Source organism: Helianthus annuus, chromosome 9, assembly GCF_002127325.2.
Source record: "Helianthus annuus cultivar XRQ/B chromosome 9, HanXRQr2.0-SUNRISE, whole genome shotgun sequence".
Taxonomy (NCBI): domain Eukaryota; kingdom Viridiplantae; phylum Streptophyta; class Magnoliopsida; order Asterales; family Asteraceae; genus Helianthus; species Helianthus annuus.
In genome coordinates, this window is record NC_035441.2 from 172027690 (window position 1) to 172047300 (window position 19611).

A 19611-nucleotide genomic window follows, 5' to 3' on the forward strand; every position below is an offset into this window, starting at 1 on the left:
GGTGTTTGACATTTGGAACATTTCTTTTAAATTCTAATTCTTTGCTGAGGGATATTACAGAAAATGAAATTATGGATACATGCATAGTGTGTCCGTGGAACATTATATATGAACTAGCAAAACAACGTGTGCTATTATTGTGATTTAAAATAAAGAGGTTTGCTTCCTCAAACTCCAACGTAATAAACAGTATCATTAGATTATTATCATTCCCATTCCATACCCAACAACCACCAATAACAAATTAATTGTTTTCTTTCTCTTCCATGTTTTATAAGAAATGACAAACTGAGAAAAGGAGGAAAAAACCAAAGAAAAGAAGATAGAAGGGATAGAAAAAGAGTCATAACCCGTTAGGGACGCATCCTGTTTAGGGGAGGGGGGTGGTTCACTAGTGATAGAATTCTATCACTCACAAGCACCAATCAAGTTCCGCCATGTCATCGACCATTTTTCCATCACTCACAACCTTTTTTAGTGGGGGTGATCATCACTCATCACCACACCCAACAATTTCCCCCCAACCAACAATTCCACTCACAAAAATAAATCATCACGCGTTATACTCATCACGAAAATCGATTTTGTTGAACTCACCACGCGTTATACTTGTTGCCGGCGGTGGACATTAACGCGTTAAATAAGTTTCCGTGATGAAATAACGTGCAAAAAAGCTCCCACCCCGGGTCCTCTTATTAACTTAGTGGTATATTTTATAACCAAAAGGTAATTAGGAGTTTAAAATTCTATATTGTCTTTCGGTGTATTTATCGTAAAAAATCAAAGAACTAATGTTAGAAGGACCATCTCAAAGTATATCAAACTTGCATTAGATAAAATCAATGAGCCATGAAACGTTTTCCTGGTTTGTCAGTTTTTTCTTGGCAGGTTCATTTATAACAATCCGTTGTTAAAAAATTTAAGGTCAGGTCACGTAATAAAAGTCGATATCATAATAAAAATATATTGTCACATGGAAAAACACATGAGAAAAATATTATATGTTGGAAAAACACAATCACTTATGAACCTTTGGGTTTAAAAAGGTGGGCCTTCGTGTTTCATTGGCCAACTTCGTGTGATGTACATGTGGCGAAGGTGAACCTTCGTTTGGATAAGGTCACCTTCGCCTCTCATTAACTGACCTTTGTGGAGACTTCGGTATTTCGGTATAAATACTGCATTTGATCATTTTATGAACCAAGGGAGCACATTCAGAGAGTATTGGTGCATTATTGTGTATTCATGTACTGTTACTCTGCTGAAATCAATACAAAGAAGCTTTAAAGTGATATTCAACTTGTTATTGGTGTGTTCTTGCTTTGGTTTGTATGCAAACTTGGATTCCACACTTGTTTGTGTATTAAATAACAAGGAAAAGGTTCTCTAAGAGCATTCTAGGGATCTCCAATTAATTTTAATGTTGATTATTAAACTTAAACATAATCCAGTTAAGTTAAAATATAATCCTATTCCAAAGGCTACATTCCAGTGGCTATATTACAACGGTTATATTCTAGTGGTTATAAAGCCACTTCGTCTTGCAACCCACGTTTCATTTCTCAATTCACATTTCACTCCAAAGACCATATTAATTTAGAGATATGGGTAGGGGGTTATTCAGATTGAACCGGCAAGACCTTCGACCGTCGACACTTAAGCCCTCCACGCTCAATCCATTCTACTTCAAACCCTCAGGTGGCAAACCCCTTTTCTCCGGGCAGTCTACGGTCCTCAAACGGAAAACCCTTTTCCTCCGGCAGTCTATCGTCATCCACCTTCAAGTCCTCCTCCAGTCGTAAACTATCCAGATGATGCTCAAACAGATTTGACAGACATGAAGTTGAACTGGTTGTATGATTATACCTTTAATCAACTACTCTCCGACAAATTATTAATTGGGAGGTATATTGTTCTCCGGTGGCAAACCTTCCTATGGTGGTAAACCAAGCACGTTTTACCCTTTAGGCCATTTTGCAAGTTTTGTCCTTTATGCTTAAATTTGACGAGTTTTGTCCTTTATGTTTGAAAATCAAGCACGTTTTACCCTTTGGGCCTTAAAAATCAAGCACGTTTTGCCCCAAAGGGTAAAACGTGCTTGATTTTCAAACATAAAGGACAAAACTCGTCAAATTTAAACATAAAGGACAAAGCTTGCAAAATGGCCTAAAGATAAAGGACAAAACTTGCAATTCACTCTTTTACTTATTTAAATTCAATGTACTTTCTTTTATTAATACTAATAATAAGATCTAAGTAAAAGAGTAATGACTAATATGACTGGGGGATGAAACCATTACACCGTAGTTGATGAGCCAGTGATATGTGGCTAGGGGTGTAAAAAAGCCCAGAGGCTCGAGAGCTACTCGTGATCAATCGCTTAAAAGCTCGAACGAGCCGAGCCTTAACGAGCCCGAGCCCGAGCTCGAGCCTGAAATTGAGCTCATTTTGTTATGGAGCCCAAGCTCGAGCCTGAAATACAAAGCTTGTTTAGGCTCGCAAGCCTAAACGAGCCCGTACAAAATTTTAAGTTTTTTTATATATAATATATTAATAATGATGATAACATTGATGAGCCGAGCTCGAGCCGAGCTTTGGCTCATTTACGCGATGTTGAAGTGAGCTCGAGCCGAGCTTTTAGGTCGTTTAAGGTTGTTCTAAAAATAGTTCGAGCCGAGCTCGAGCTTTGGGTTTTACTCGCGAGCCGAGCTCGAGCTCAAAGAAGTAGGCTCGAACCGAGCCGAGCTCGAGCTCGAGCTCGAGCTTCATAAAAACCTAACGAGCCGAGCTCAAGCTCGGGCTCGACCCGGCTCGTGTACACCCCTATCTGTGGCTTAATTATGAGCGAGTGATCTAGCAGACATTTTATGACGTGACAATGAAAATAGATTTAACTATAACGGATGACCTCAATAATCAATTTCATATTGCAGTTAATCAAAGATCAATTTGAAATTTAATGTCTACTTTATTAGCTAGCTCTTACTGGATTCGATAGTCGACTTACCGAAACAAGTTAAGTTACTTAGGAAAACACACACATTTTCTATATATTTAACATGCATTTCAACGCCGATCAGTTAGCTCATTGAAATGGTTGCCAAGCTCAAATTACCAGTCGCGCACCGACTATGCCTCCAAAATAACCTAAGCCATGGAACCTAATTGGCTAATTCAATGTATAAAAGTAGGTTCTATTTCTCCCTAAAAAATGGGTGTGCATTGAAAGGTGTTTTAGAACATAATCTTTAGTGGAAAAGTGAATACTATTACACAGTTAAAGTTAAGAACCTAAATTCGTCGTCCTATAGCTATGATCTATGTGACAACCCGTACTTCTGAGGTTAGCACTTCTTGTGTTTGTGTCTATAATTTACGTTCATTACGTGTTACTTTTATTAGTTACTTGTCGAGCATGATCAACATAAGATTTACGACTCGAAACTCAAACAACTATATGTAGTATATGTATATATATTACTTTTACGAACCGACTAACCCGTTAGCATGACCCACACCCTCCTATCCCTTTTTCGGCCCAAACTGCTGTGAAGCCCAAAACCAAAACCAAAACCCAAATCAACCCAAAGCCACGTCACTCTCTCTCCCTTGTCGGCCCAACACACCCACTAAACGCTTAACTGTTTCGGCCCAATACCAATCCCAACCCGCCACCCCGTCCCTTGGCCTTGGTTACGGCCCAATGAAGTGGACGACCCACTTTTTAAAGCCCAAACCGCCACCCCATCCCTCGTTACGGCCCAAACCACCCCAAGCCCAAAATCCCTTATGCGTGTAAGCATGCATGCATGTGTGCGTGTAATCCCGTAATCACAAATAAGAAAACCTAACACTCCCTCCTCTCTCCCTCGACGTGCGGCTGCAGGCGACACCCCTTGCCCACCGTCGCTGCTCCATCTCTCTCGCTACTCTCTCTCACTCTCGTCTTCTTTCTCTTCGCAATCAGGTCCAACCGGCATTCAACTCGACCAGGTAAACCTTTAATGCCTTGAGATGTGTTTATAACCATACAAGTGTCTTGCAAATGTGTTATATGTGAAACTTGGGTGCAGTCGTAATCGGCTTAGAGGATTAGGTTAATCGGTTGAGTTTCGGGTCATGAATGTTGAGTTTTGTTTCTTGGTTCTATTAATTTATACATGATCTTGGTTGTTAATGTTCGTATCTTGGTTGCGTTTATGTCTTTCTTTACATGATCCTTGATAATATGATGATAACTTGGGGTATAGGATGTATGGAAGTCACCTATGATTTTTTAGCGTTGTTGATTATGTATGAATGGACAATATATATATATATATATACGGATTAGGGTTTGAAAATCTTGAAGTTTTGTATGATAAATTTGATATAAAGAGACATATAACCTTCTAAGTGCGTTGCAAAGGTGATATGTAATGGCAAGACACGTTAGAGGAACTTGGAAACTCGTCTTAGTAAAGTTTATGTGAAAACATAAAGCTGTTAAACAGTTACAACCGCTGTAACTGAGTCATAACATAATGGAAACTGGATTTGCATGAGTCCAAAACGTAGTATTTCAGAATACCCTTTTAATAACACTTGAATCAAAATTTTTCAATGTCGTTTGGTATTTTAAACGAATTATTTCGTTTCAGTGGTCCAAGCTGTATTTTTCTGCAGAATTTTTGTGTTTTAAGTCATATCTCGGTGAATAATTGGAGTTAAGTCATGAAAGTTATGTAGTAGATAGTCTTAGGTGTCTGTACGAATCTCCAACTAGAATCGAGTCAATCGGGTAATCTGAGGATTTTTAAATGAATTTTTCCGTAAGCTGCAGTCTGGAAGTGACGAATCTGGCCACTACATAGTAAATGATTTTTCTAAATTTTCTGGTAAAGAGTTAGGCCTTAAAATTTTAACACAAGGCCAACCCCATCGAGGGGCACGCTGCATAAAAAGATCATAATTTTTGCAGCTTCTTAAGAAAGGTAAACAAGCTTCCTAAAACAACCTAATTTCAGTGAATTTGCTATGCATGATTTATAAACTTATAAGAGTAGAACTTGCTATTTTTAGTGTCCGCACTTGCTTAGTGATTGTACAAATAGCGTATGTCATGTCGTAGGTTATATTATGAGCATGTGCATGAAAACCACACGGTAAAGTATTTTGTGACAACTTGTTCGCGTGCTATTTGCTAGATACGTGTAGGACTTTCGTGAATTGCATAAACACCCACTAATATTTGGTAACCATAATAGGACGTGGTTGACCATCCTAGCTCGCATAAACTTAACCTTGATGAGCTAAACTAAGGCGAGTTCATACATTTACTAAAAGCATGCATTCCCGGATTTGGGAACTACACTATCTCTAGATTTGGGACCACTTTATATTCCTGGGTTGGAATATTGCCAATTGAATACTGTAGTTTACATTTCATGTCTTGTTGGTGCACTTGTGTCTGTACTTTGTCTGTATTCGGTCTGTGTATAAACGATGTCCTAAGTTAGTCTATAAGTTGACCAAGTCAACTATCCTCCTAGTTTGACTTGGCCAATATGTTGTAATGTAAAGTGTCTGAGTCGAAGGATAGGGGATCGAAGGATGATATGGATCCTTCGATCCCCACGAAGGATATGCTTCGAACTATGGAACTCGAAAGATTACCTTTCGAGGTTCTTGCTGATCCTTCGATAGCTTTGTATTCGAAAGATGATCCTTCGGATCATCTATCGGATCCTTCGACCAGACCTGCTGTGTATGGGTATAAATACCCATGCAGTGTGTTGGTTTCAGTAGACACAAGGAAGACACCAAGAGAGAAACACTTAGAGAGCATTCTGCTGAAAACACACACACACACCTAGAGAGTTTGCAAGTTAGATTTGTAAACATTGTGCTTGTAACCGAAACCTTCATACGTATTAATACAGTGGTGTTAATCGGTGAATCTTTGTGTGTTTGTGTTTGTTCTTGCTTCATCCCGGTTTGCTTGCTAGCTTGGATTCCGCACTCGCTAGTGAGTTTGTATAACAAGGTTTAGGTTTATTCTCGATCCTCCGAGAAAAGGGACCTACAAGTGGTATCAGAGCTTGGCTCTTTACCTTGTTTAAAATCGGGTTGTTCAAGTTCTTGGTGTGTTTGAACACTTGGTTTAGCACCCGTTTTTGGTGGTTTTCTTGCTTGTTTAAACTGAAAAACGGTTTCTAAACCTTCGGGAGTGTTCAAGGTTGGGTTGGGTAACTTGAAAACTTGTTTTTAAGAGACTTTGATTTTTCCGGCCATTTTCCGTTCATAATTCCGGCGACTGGTTGTGGATAAGGTGTTGTCCATTTTGGGAAAACTTTTCAAAGTTTGGTGAAAAGTTGTGTCTGCACATACCTTCTGCCGAAAGTTGTGCACCAACCCATCACCTTTCCCACCTACCCGTCAACTTTGTGTCTGTGTGTCAGAAAGTTCCGAAAGATATCCTTCGACTTCGAAAGATCATCTTTCGATCAGAGACAGCTCGAAAGATTAGCATCCTTCGAGTAGTCTTTCGAAGTCTAAGAATTATCCTTCGTGTTTGGAATCTTTTCGAAAGATAGTAGTCCGAAAGATAAGGATTCATCTCGAAAGATAAGGATCTTTCATTGTGAATCTTTCGAGATCAGTATTCGAAAGATAAAGATCTTTCGAACTGTGAATCTTTCGTGATAATTGGTCGAAAGATAAGGATCTTTCATTGTGAATCTTTCGAAGACTTTGCTCGAAACTCAACAGTAATCTTTCGATCACTGTTGATCATTCGAACTAGTCTTGATCTTTCGAACAGACTTTCATCTTTCGATTCATATCTGTTTTTGCAATTAACAGTTTGTGGTGTGTAGGTTTGGTAATTAATATTTGATCAAAATGAGCTGTACAAGTCCATGGGATTGGAGTCTGGACTCACGAACCAATCAAGAGTTAGTCACTGCTGCAGATTGGGCAAAGAGTATGATTCCACAGCCATCAATCAGTCCAAGTCAATGGGCTTTGGTGTCAAAGCAAAATCAAAACATGCAAAATTTTGTGGTAGAACAAGGAGAAGGATATGCAGCTACTAGAAAGATACGCCAGGATCTGTTGAAGAAGAAATTCGAATCATTTCATTTCTTAGAAAATGAAACCCTAAATGATATGACTACTCGTTATTATCATTTGATATGTGAAATGTGTTATTCTGGTGTTCGTCCATCTCAACAGGAAATGGTAGCACGGTTTGCTGATGCTCTACCTCCAAAGTGGAGCACATTCATAGAGTTTTTAAAGCATACTGGTGTTTTAGATGCTGTCAATGTTAATATCTATGAATTCATTCAGAAGTTGGAGCAAAAGAACGAAGTGGAAATTCGAAAAGCTCAAAGGATTGCACTCACTCAAAATACAGAAATGTATTTGCCGGGTTTTGGTCCTTCAGCTAGTTCTAGTTCCGTTCAGCAACCGAAGATTCAAATGGAGTTTGAATCCAATACAAGCTCTTCTCCGTGTCCACAGTTCAATCAAACCCAAGCACAAGCCCAAGTTTCCACAACACAACCTCAATCTGATCTAAGTGTCGATTGTGGTCCGGACATACAGTTAGGAAACGATGATCAAACAAGAACTGCGTTCTATGCTGAAATTGTCAAAAATGTCAATGATGATGAACCTTCGGGAAATGATGACAGTTCAGGATATAGTGGCAGCTCGGATGGAGAATCAGATTTAAACGAAAGAACTGATTCTGAAGCTGATAATTTGTCGGATGATGCCAAGGAGACAAAAGGTCAAAAATCTGACTTGATCAAGAAAGCTGATGCTACATCGAGCGAAATGGAGAAGATTCTCACTGAAGATGGATCTTTCTCTTCTCACACTGCCTTTGTGGATAATGTCACAGATTCTACAAGTGAGGTTCAAGCTAAAACTCCTAGCATATGTAGTGATTGTGCCGATATGAAACTTAAATGTGATGAATTGAAACGTGAATCTGAAACGGTTCATAGTCACAATCAAAGTTTGGTTATTGAACTGTCCAAGTGCAGAGAGGCAAACATGGTGTTAACTCAAAACGAAAAAGATTTTAAATCTGTAATTGAAACCCTAAAGAAAAGTGTTTCCGAATTGAACAAAGTTGTTTATCATAAACAAGTTAGTATTAACGATTATATTAATCTTGTTGAGGAAACCAAAAAGGAGTTAGCCATTGCCAAATGCGAGCATGATGCTATCAAGCAAAAGTTGGAGAGTTATTCTAACTCCCGATTTGTGCTCGATCACATCATAGACGTTCAAAAACTGAAAGGTAATGTGAAAGGTGTAGGGTATAAGGCGTGTCCACCCCCTTTGATGAACAACTATACCAAGCTGCCCGATGAAGAGGAAATGCCTCGGTATGAACCCAGTGTGCCTCTTGATGTTGAGGAATTTGCTACTGGCCTAGGGTTCAAACCGGACAATTCATCGGAGGGCTCATCTGATAACAAAGAAAAGTCATCATGTGCTTCAAATCAAAGTCCTCCAACTATTGAGGAATGTGATTCTTCAGATGATGAATCAGATGTGAATGACCAGGATGAATCACTTGATGAGGCGAAAGGAGTAGAAATTCCAATTGAGAATCATATTCTTTGTGATCCTCCTACTCCTGTCGTGCAACCTGTTGCCAAGCAAGTGATTGATCCTGTCAAAGTTGATAAGACAGGTGTGTCTACTGTTAAAAGCAGTAATGTGTTGTACACTTTGGTTGGAGATGATAAAATCTACTCAGATCATGTTTTTCCAATTAAAAATGTAAATAAATCTTTGATTGACAAAGTCTTTGAAGACAATACAAACAAATTTTTGGGAAAAACACTTCCGGGAATTGTGGTAACACAATGTGATCCAATTCCTAAGTCTGAGATTAGAAAACAGTTTGGTAATCAAAAATCTCCAACCACTCAACAACCTACTGCTTCTAAGGGTAAACAACAACAACGAGCTCCAAAGCCAAAGGCTAAGGTTGAATCAAAAGGAGCTCGTTACATGAAGAAAGGAAAAGATGTTAAATTTGTAGCATCAAAAGGTACAGATAAAATTGAGACTTTTGAAAACAAATCAAACACCGATTTTGTACAAAAAGTCAAGATTTTGAAGCGTAACAGCGATAACAATTACACCCAACACACAAATGGGTGTGATGAACGAGCAAGTACCTCAGGTTCTACAGGTTCAACATCTGCCAGTCGAACAAATTCTCCTAAGTTTGGTGAAAGGAGAACTTGTTTCAAATGTGGGAAGTCTGGGCACATCATTAAAGATTGCACAAACTTGCCCAAACCAAATTTTGTTGAAAGAACCCCCTCTGAACAAGGTCACTCACAACGTCGTCCTGTTTCTGCAAAACATGATAAACGCACTATTAAAGAACAAGAAACGAAACAACGACGTAAAAATGTAAAGGTGATCGAAAAGGCCTTAAAACCGGAAACTGTTAAAAGGAAACCTAGTTTGTCACAACCATTAAAACCAGAAAATGTACATAATACACACTTTGGTAAACAAAAACAAACTTGGAAACCTAAAACAGGTAAAGGTTCAGGGGGAGGTGTTGTGCTTGAAAATTATCAGGAAATTGAAATTACATTTCTTGATTCTCAGGGGCAACCCAAGTCTATGAAGGCTTGGGTCCCACTCTCCAACTAATCTTTGAGTGAGTGTGCAGGAAGTTCCAGGAGGAACTATCGATAGTCATAGGATTGTTGATAGTGGAATGTCCTTGCACAAGATAGGCGACAAAAGAAATTGTTGCCTTTGATGGAGAGAGAGGAAAGAAAAAGAAAATGTGGCTGAATGAAGTTGCAAATTCGACTTTGAAGTCCACACCGGGTGGATATCCAGCTGGGAGAGTGTTTAGATTCCTTGCAATGCACAGAACAGTTGCAGGATACGCCTCTAAATTCTTAATCTCTCCTATACTTGTCGATATTTAAGCTACTTTGTGAATTTTTATTATCTCATACAGCACTCTTTGGCCTGACACGTTGATCTCAAATATCACCTCACACGTGATTGTTTCTTTGTGAAACTCATCAATGTTGTCATGGTCCGCACCGCTTACCGAAATGCCAACTGATTTCTCCAAAATTCAATTAAATCTTTCCTGATTAAAATTAATTTTGGTAAATGGCATTAAGGTCAAGCAAGAGTAAACCAACATCGGAAAATCATTTTTGTAAATACCTTTGTGTTTTTAAATTTGTCTTAGTTTATTGATTTTAGGGGGAGTAAATCCAAAAATCTGAAAATCCAAAAACATCGAAAAATTTCAAAAACACAAAAACAATAGAAAAACAAAAATGAGTTTCCTGGAGAGCAAAAGAGAAAATGATAGTACATCAGTGGTCTATCCAAACCTCTTTTAACCTTAAATGAAAAACGATAAGCAGCTCTATATAAGATGTATCGGTAGGCTCACAATCATTTTAAAGTGTGCAGGGTGATATAAATCTTAATCGACTGAAGATCAGGTGGGAACCATTCATTGGCATATGGTCTTAGTACCGAAATTTCGTTTGATAGATTGCCGAGGTTCTGAGATATTCGGTCTTTATGCTGCTTATCATCTGGGTATCATGGCTGTATCTTTTACCGAAAAATAACGGGGACGCAAGTCTAGATCTTCCATGATACTATACATAAGTGTACATATTACATACTGCATTCGACCTCAATAAGTGATAAACAATCACATGTCCAACTCAAATAAGTGATAAAATATCACATTTATCCGGGTGTCAAGTTCGTCTCTCTGCTGTACGGAAGTACTGACCTGTTCACGGACTTGCACCTGTGCCCTCATGCATACGAAAATCAAGTTCCTCATCAATAAGTGATTATATCACATAGGGCTTGTTTTCAAATCAAAATAAGTGAGTATCTCACACTTTATACGGTCAAACAGATGATAATCGGTATACTCACCGGTAAGATGAACCCTCGGCATACCTTGATACGGGAATGTGTCGTGATGTGGATGAACACCGGTCGGTAAGTATAAATCATACCTTAACGTATCCCCTCGCCATGATTACATCTGATAAGTTGAGCTTAAGTGGACAACAATACCGATAATTGTTATAGGATGCTTATCTTAATGTTAACTAACTGAACAACAAGAGTGTTTTGGCATGACCGTACACTGATATGATTCTCTTACCCTCGAAACTCGCAAAAAGAATGTCTGTATATATTTATTTACTGCTTAACTTTTATTGTTTTCTGTTAAACAGTTTCGTCGTTTGGTGCATATCAGCACGACATTAGCGGTGATGTCGTTTGATAACACTCAAAGGATTTTAAATTGTTGTCTTTTAATTTCAAAAATACCAAAAAGATTTTAGGTGTGTTTTAATATAAACTTTATAAAAGCCAAAAAGATTTTCTTTCTACTTTATTTTCGATCGTACGATGTTGGAACTCGAGTCTTCGTTGCCTGAAACCTGAACGAAAACCGAACTGACTAAATCTTCATAAACGGTCGAAATTTGCAACTGTCGGACGGTGTTTGATTATGACATGGTCATTCGTGTGTCACTTGTTTATGATTAACTATATTCCAAGCAGTTGTTCTCATTATGCGTTTAGATTTCTTGCATGTGCAGATTCTAAAGGCTAGGAGAACATGGTCGATGACAAGCTTCGGGATGAAGACACAACGTGAAGGCACTCAACTGATGAAGATGATCGAGTTGCCGCTGGCCATCATCAACACCACAAGGATCTCACTTCATAAAGTTAAAGTATTTCACGAGCATAACTCAAGGGGGAGCTTATGTTAAGGGGGAGTTTGTCAACACACTTCCTACATGATACGGGTAGTTTGTTGATACACTCTCTGCTTTCAAGACGTGAAGACTTTGAAGATCCACCGACAATGAAGACTTGAAAGGACATCAGAGTTTTAGGAACTCGAAGACCAAAGACCGTCGAAGTTCGAGACGAGTCTACAACTATGGAAGATAAAGACAAAGCTACAGCCAAGGGGGAGTTTGTTGGTGCACTTGTGTCTGTACTTTGTCTGTATTCGGTCTGTGTATAAACGATGTCCTAAGTTAGTCTATAAGTTGACCAAGTCAACTATCCTCCTAGTTTGACTTGGCCAATATGTTGTAATGTAAAGTGTCTGAGTCGAAGGATAAGGGATCGAAGGATGATATGGATCCTTCGATCCCCACGAAGGATATGCTTCGAACTATGGAACTCGAAAGATTACCTTTCGAGGTTCTTGCTGATCCTTCGATAGCTTTGTATTCGAAAGATGATCCTTCGGATCATCTATCGGATCCTTCGACCAGACCTGCTGTGTATGGGTATAAATACCCATGCAGTGTAGTGTGAAAGGCAGACACCAAGAGAGAAACACTTAGAGAGCATTCTGCTGAAAACACACACACACACACACCTGGAGAGTTTGCAAGTTAGATTTGTAAACATTGTGCTTGTAACCGAAACCTTCATACGTATTAATACAGTGGTGTTAATCGGTGAATCTTTGTGTGTTTGTGTTGTTCTTGCTTCATCCCGGTTTGCTCGCTAGCTTGGATTCCGCACTCGCTAGTGAGTTTGTATAACAAGGTTTAGGTTTATTCTCGATCCTCCGAGAAAAGGGACCTACAATTGGTATCAGAGCCATGGTGCCCGATTTAGTAAAACTAACCATTTACTAAGTCACATGTGCTCTAGATCTGTGATTTTTGTGGGTTTTTGTTCAAGATGTAAAAAATGGTGAAAATGAGAAAACTCAGATCTGGACCCGAATATCCAGATCTGTGATAAAACGAGTGTTGGGTTTTATGTTTTCTCTAAAACTCAAGTTTTCGTCATCAAAAATGGTGTTCAAGTGTTTTCGATTAAATCTGCTGTTTTACCCTGGTGTCTATGTTCTTGATGTTCTTCACATCTTCATGTTTTGAAAGATGTGAAGAACTTCGAAAGGTCAGATGGTTTCGAAAGATCATTCCTTTAGTCGAAGGGTCAACTTAACCACTTTGAAAGATCAGAACCTAAACCTCTCGGTACTTCGAAAGGTCATCTTCATCAACCACTTTGAAAGATCATCCCTTTTCAAATTTCGAAGGGTCAGATTAAAAAAAAAAAATCGAAGGGTCACCATTCGAAGGGTCACCATTACAAATTAACAACTTCGAAAGATCATCTTCACCTCAGACTCAATCCTTCGAGAAGACTGTGAAGAATAGCGGCTGAGTTTTTGTTTGACTTGTGGGCTCAGTGTCAATAATTTAATCTTCCAATGTTCTTGTGGGACCTATCTGGTTGCTATTTTTCAACCATTCGCTAGTATTTTCATTAGTTAGAGCATTAAGAAGAGGACAATTTCTGTTTATTTTATGATGTTTAAATCTTGTGCCAACACTAATTTTTTTTAAAAACTGGTGTTGGTTTGGACCCAATTATGTGGGTACACAAAAGTTGGAACTCTTAAATTGATGACAAGGCCATGATGATCTATTTACTGGGTCTATTATTTTTGGATGTTTGTCTGGAACTCGTCTCTTATCTGAGTTTGCAAGTTGGGTTGATTGTCGTGGTGAAAGTTGTTTTCGAATCTGCGCTCCTAATATCAAGGTCGAAAATTCGAATGGGTATTTGGGAGCGTGCGGGATGATGCAGACATTAGATGAAAACAAGGAGATTATGAAATCTGTTAATTTCGAAAGGTTCAATTCGGAAACGATCATCTATTCCTTAACAACCTCGAAGGGTCAAAACTACTTCGAATGATCAACAATTTCGAAAGCTCAACAACTTCGAAGGATGCCTTCACCTCTTGACGATTTCGAAAGATCAAACAGTGGTTTAGAAAGATCATCAGCTTTTTGAAAGGTCACCTTTGGTCGAAGCATCATCCTCAGATCTCGAAGGATGCTGTTTGGGGCTCGAAAGATTGAACAGATCTTGAAAGATGATGGTGCTGCTGTTGTTGTATTGAGAAATTGAGAGAGGGAGAGATCAGAAGTAGCGGCTGCAATTATGTTTGAAGCTGGTGCTGGGTATCTTCGAAAGTAAACGAAGACTGTGAAGAATAGCGGCTGAACATTTTTAGGGTTGTTTGACTTGTGGGCTCAGTGGATCAAGGAATTTAATTTTCTTTGTGGGCCTTGTTTTTCAAACATAGATCTTTTGGGTTTCAGTACACTCTTCGTGGGACCATAACCCACAAGTCTTCATGGGAATATATAAAAATTTTGAGCCATTCATTTTAAAACTTAAGTCATTGTAGACTTAAGTATTAGTGGGACAATTTCTTTTATTTTATTTTTAAATCTTGTGCCCACTAATTTTTTTTTAAAAAGGAATGGTTGTTGGTTTGGACCCAATTATGTGACTACACAAAAGTTGGAACTCTTAAATTTTGGGCCATGATGTAGCTATTTACTGGGTCTATTATTTTTGGATGTTGACAATGATGAGACATGGAGTCGTGGACCCGTCTTTATTCGTGAGTTGCATAGTTGGGTTGAGGTTTGGTGAAGTTGATCTGAATCGCGCTCCTAATATCAAGGTCAAAATTCGTATGGGTTTTGGGAGCGTGCGGGATGATGCAGCATGATGAAAACAAGAGATGATGAAAACTTGATGTTTGAAAATTGTGGGGTAGTCACGGTTACCGATGCAAATGGCAAAAATGGTAACGCGACTATTATGGGCCAAAAACAACACGATATGTTCGCTTCCGCGCATCAGTATTTATGATTGTTACCGGTTATTCGGAAATGTTCGAAAGGATTTTGTTTATTGTCATATTCTCGCATTTGAAGACGAACGTATGAACCTGGAACGTCTATACCGGTCCTAACGAGTTCACAAAGTCTTTGGTCTTTGGGGGGATACAAGTCAGATCCTACGGGGTACCAGGGGACGTTCTTATTCAACTAGTTTATGCAAAGAAGAAAGTCATGTTCGTGAATTTTCGGAATCGAGAACATTCAATGAAGATTGATGACAGTTCCGCTCAGTGGAGGGAATTGTTGAACATTTGACGACAGTTTCTTTGAAGTGGAAAGAATCTGTTAAGGTTTAGAGATTTTACCAAAGAAATGGGGGGATAAAAATTTCCAAATGTTGAATTTCTTCGGTAAATTTCTAAACGCAATCACAGGTGGTAGAGTTGTGATTTTCTGGTGATTCAAACGGTTCAGCGTGGAATGTTTTGCACAGACGCTTGAAGATCAAGACTTGATGCAGTTGTAAAAGAATGGAACCCTTATCAAATGCCGGTTGGAGTATTGGAAGATCAGCGGAAGATCGGTCAATTGAGCCTTTTGAGGAAATTGCACAACACTCAACACGGATGCGCGTACTCTGAGGGGGAAATCTTATACAATGAGCATCAAGATACTACCTACCTGGATCATCGGTCAAGGGGGAATTTGTCAACACAGAGAAGATGAATACTTGACTGAAGATTGATTGCAGTTGCATTTTCAGCATTCGACAGCAACGGACAAGGGGGAATTTGTTGATGCAGATTTTGTGTCCGATGCTTGTCGAATAGATTAGTTATTATTTTACGCTGAATTTGTAATAGTTAGTGAAACGGTCTATCGAACGTGTATAGACCCGCTCGTTTGAAGTGGTCAAACGAGAGGGTTATTCGGTTGACCGTGTGTGTTTGCTAGACAAATTATGGTTGTATATGTTGGTGTCGAAGGATAAGGCATCGAAGGATTGTGTATCCTTCGATGAGCTCGAAAGATATCCATCGAAGGTTGAAGATGGACCTCGAAGGATATGGCATCCTTCGAGGTATGTGTGTATCTTTCGAAAGCTGGATGGTCGACAGATGATCTATCGACCAGTCAGTTTAATCCTTCGACCGTGCAACCTGTGTTTGGTATAAATACCAACACCTTGTCATTTGCAACATAAGAGTGAGAGCACAAGTGTGTGCTAGAGAGTGATAGGAGGTTTGAGTCCTCACCGGGAGAAATCACCACTTGATTTCTCCCTGGATGTATACTTCTTTGGTATTAGTTCGGTTGTCATGTAACCGGGCCGACTTGTAATGTTTACTACCGGATTAATACAAAGTTTGTTTGTTTATCATCTCTCTTATCTCTTCCATCTGTGAACATAAACATAAAATCACGGTTTCGGTCCCGAAACCCGGACCTACATGTCTTTAGCGTACTAAATGAAACTCTATCCGAAAATTCCCAACACATTATACCGATTAGTTGTCGGGCTGGGCAAACGAGGTACAAGTTAATATCGCTATTAGGTTCAACAAACAAACCTCACACCGTGCTGGGAGCTGGGCGTGAACTTTCGACCTTGACTTTATATCAATGATGATAGACATTGATACGGGGCACAACAACTTACAACTGTCAAGTATTCGGTACTACACAGTTTAGTAGCTTAACCGTGGGTTAGCTACCCATGATATGTTTTAATAAACTAATGTATTTAAAACTTACTTACCTTTAAAACAGAAACTGTGAACTCACCAACCTTTGTTGATACACTTGTGCATGCTTTGCAGTTTACATTAGGTACAACATGGGTGCTTGCATCATTTGTAGTATCGTCACTAGCAATAGACTATTGGCTTTCCACATGTGGATTTTGAGGGTGTGACAATCTAGGTATGGCCTTTCCATCACAAATGAAGTTTTTACCATGTTAGAAAATACTGATTATAAAAAGTCTTTACAATAAATTAGTAAGTTGCGCAAAAAATGTGAAGTAAATATTTATAAATCGATTAAAAGCAATTTAGAAAAAACGTATAGAAGAATTAAGAAACAACTATTTAAAAAATTAATACAGTTGAATAAAACTTATGGCGGAATCGAGATAATTGTATTAAAAAATTAACAAATTTGCTTCGGAGGTGACAAAGAACCAAAGGAAACTATGCTAACATTTATGGCTACGCTAGAAATGTGACCTGCTGATTAGATCTTTTAGTTGATAGGAGAGGTAACGATTTCATGAATTGGCAAACAAACAATCTCGATATGCCAATTTATTAGGTCACATATACAATTGAAATATATCAACAACAAATAAATGTTCCCAAAGGGAAAAACTTGAAAATGAAATAAATAAACCATAAACAACTGCGGGAGCAAAACCACTAGTGCTTTGGATGATGTTTATCGTTGCATTCGGACCCAAATGCCCGAGCTTGGAATTTCTTTATGAACCACATACAGTAGATAATGACCCGCGGGTGCAAAGTTACCCGATGCAGGTGCCGTCACACCTACTCTATAGGTAGACCTTCCGAGAGCTTTGGTAGAGTTAGCGCTGTCGAGAACCAACAACCTTTGATTCATAGATAACGAGTGTGTGTTAAATGAAGGAGACACGATTGTCACGCTGACCGAATTCAGATCTACAGGTCCTGGTACCGTAAATGTAACAGCGATCCGTTTTCCATAGCGTATCTTAGTTTTAGTCTTGGGTGATAAAATCCTGGGGCGTGAAGAAGAAGAGCTTGGATCCAAATAAGAAGGAGAAAATGCCTCCAGGCTTAGTTCGGTTGGATAAAGCACGTTGGTGAACACATATTTGTCGTGAGGGTTGCTTCCACCAACAAGAACCCGACCATCTCGCAGTAGGACCGCTGTGGAATGGTACACTCTTGGTTTTGTGCTTGGATTTTGCACCTCAAATCTAGACCCAATTTGGTTATCAGGTCTATAAGTTACAGGGCTGAGAACGGGGTTCCTACCAAGCTCCCACCCGGCAACCCCTGCTGAGGCACCGTTGATGATCAAGACATGGCCGTTGGGAAGCAACAACATGTCACCCATGACTCGAGCCAAAGGCATTGTTTCCATGACCCACTGAGGATTGGGGTCGGATATTCTAATCCGCCCGCAGGTATCTAATGCCCCGTCAAATCTTCCATTATTTGCATTAGCAAATGCTCCTTTGGGCGCGCCCCCACAAACCAACACTTCAACGGATTCGGCAACCCCCTCTTTCATTCTCAAAGGGAGTAGTACCGCAGAGCCAGTGCTCGGGTAGTTCCTTGGTTGCCCGCCGGGCATTGTCGGGTAGGTCTTGACAACTTGGTTCTTAGAGTAGTTGAATAAAATGGCACGGTTATTGGCGAAAACAAACAAGTTCCCGTCTGGATAGAGAAACACAAATGGGTATAAATTATTCTCAACATTGGGGTCATTCGTCTGGACCAAAAACGGAAAGCTGGGAGAGTTCTCGGTGGCCGACATCTTTGGGTAGAATTCATAGTTAAATGCCTGACGACCGCCGATGATAATTTGTCGCCCGTCAGGCAATAGGTGATTTGTTGCATACCACCTCTGTTGGTTCAACCCATTTGATATCTCTTGCCAGTCACATGTGGCACATGATTTATAAATCCTGACCCTACGGTAACCGTCAGCCCATCCTCCGGTCTGGACTAAGCTGCCGTCAGGCATTAATGTTCCTGAAGAACACCATACGTTGGTGAGCACCATGAGCGGTCGTATAGTATTGGAACCGACATCATACTCGACGGAGTGGGCAGAGCAGTCGGTGGAGTTAGGGCGGCACTTGCCATTTGGAAGAGAGATGTTGGAGATTCCAAAGTCGGTACGATCATACATTACAACACGGTCGTTGGGAAGGAGCTGCATGTGCATGGCTGAGATGCCAATGCTTGGGAGGAGGACGGACCATGATCCACCAGCAGCAGCTGGACACAATGGGGCATGAAGGAGGAGGATAACTGAAAGGAGAAGATGGTGATAGAGGAGGGTGCTGGTCATGATATTTCCAGTTGATGTTTGTTCTTTCTTTTTTTGGATTGTTAGTCAGGTTATTGTGTGTGCTGGATATGATGTGATGATGGAGATTGCTCCCTTTAAATACTAGTTCATGCACTCCAAAGTCAATGAGTTAAATATATATAGTTTCTAGTTCCGTTAAAAAGTTAATTTGTATCTTTCAACATGTTAATGCTATGTTTGTTGGTGTGTAGTATTAAAATCATTAAGATGTTGGGTTCAGTTCATCAGCTTAATCATTGACCTTAGAAGTAATGATTTATGTAAAGTCAATTTCAGTATCATTTGTATAAATAATATCATCTGCTTATTCTACAAGAATAAAATCAGAATTTGTTAGGTAAGGTTAACATTCTTGATCCTTAATCAAAGATATGATATATGTACTTAATTAATTAACATTGTCTTATAGAGATTATCGTTTAATTTTTAACTAACAGCTCTTTGAACAGGGTACGTTCTAGGAAAGTCAGTAGGACTTGGTGGCTTTAGAGGAATAAAAGAAAATTAATGGATCTTGTTTTATTGATGTTGTTGTGCTTGATTATGTGGATTTCTTATCTTACCAACCACTGCTATGAATTAGAACATTGATTACATTAGCAAATCATAAGCCAACACCACCATTTGCAGGTTACGTATATGAAACTATAGATTTTGAGCATACAAGTTGAAGTGATGTATAATGCATATTGCATTAAGAGGATTTGATGTACGTGTAGCGACTCTGTAATTTTAGTTAGTTAAGCTAGTTATTTTTGCTCTAATACAAGACGAATGTTTCTGTTTATATAATATTTGAGGCATACAT

General features: G+C 39.2%; 1 protein-coding gene across 1 annotated transcript; it reads right to left on the reverse strand.

Moving 5' to 3' along the window:
- Positions 1-16931: 16931 nt before the first annotated feature.
- On the reverse strand, positions 16932-18824 carry LOC110879600 (aldehyde oxidase GLOX1). Its single transcript, XM_022128081.2, has one exon. The coding sequence runs from the start codon at positions 18780-18782 to the stop codon at positions 17157-17159; it is 1626 nt and encodes a 541-aa protein (XP_021983773.1). The 5' UTR covers positions 18783-18824; the 3' UTR covers positions 16932-17156.
- Positions 18825-19611: the final 787 nt, after the last annotated feature.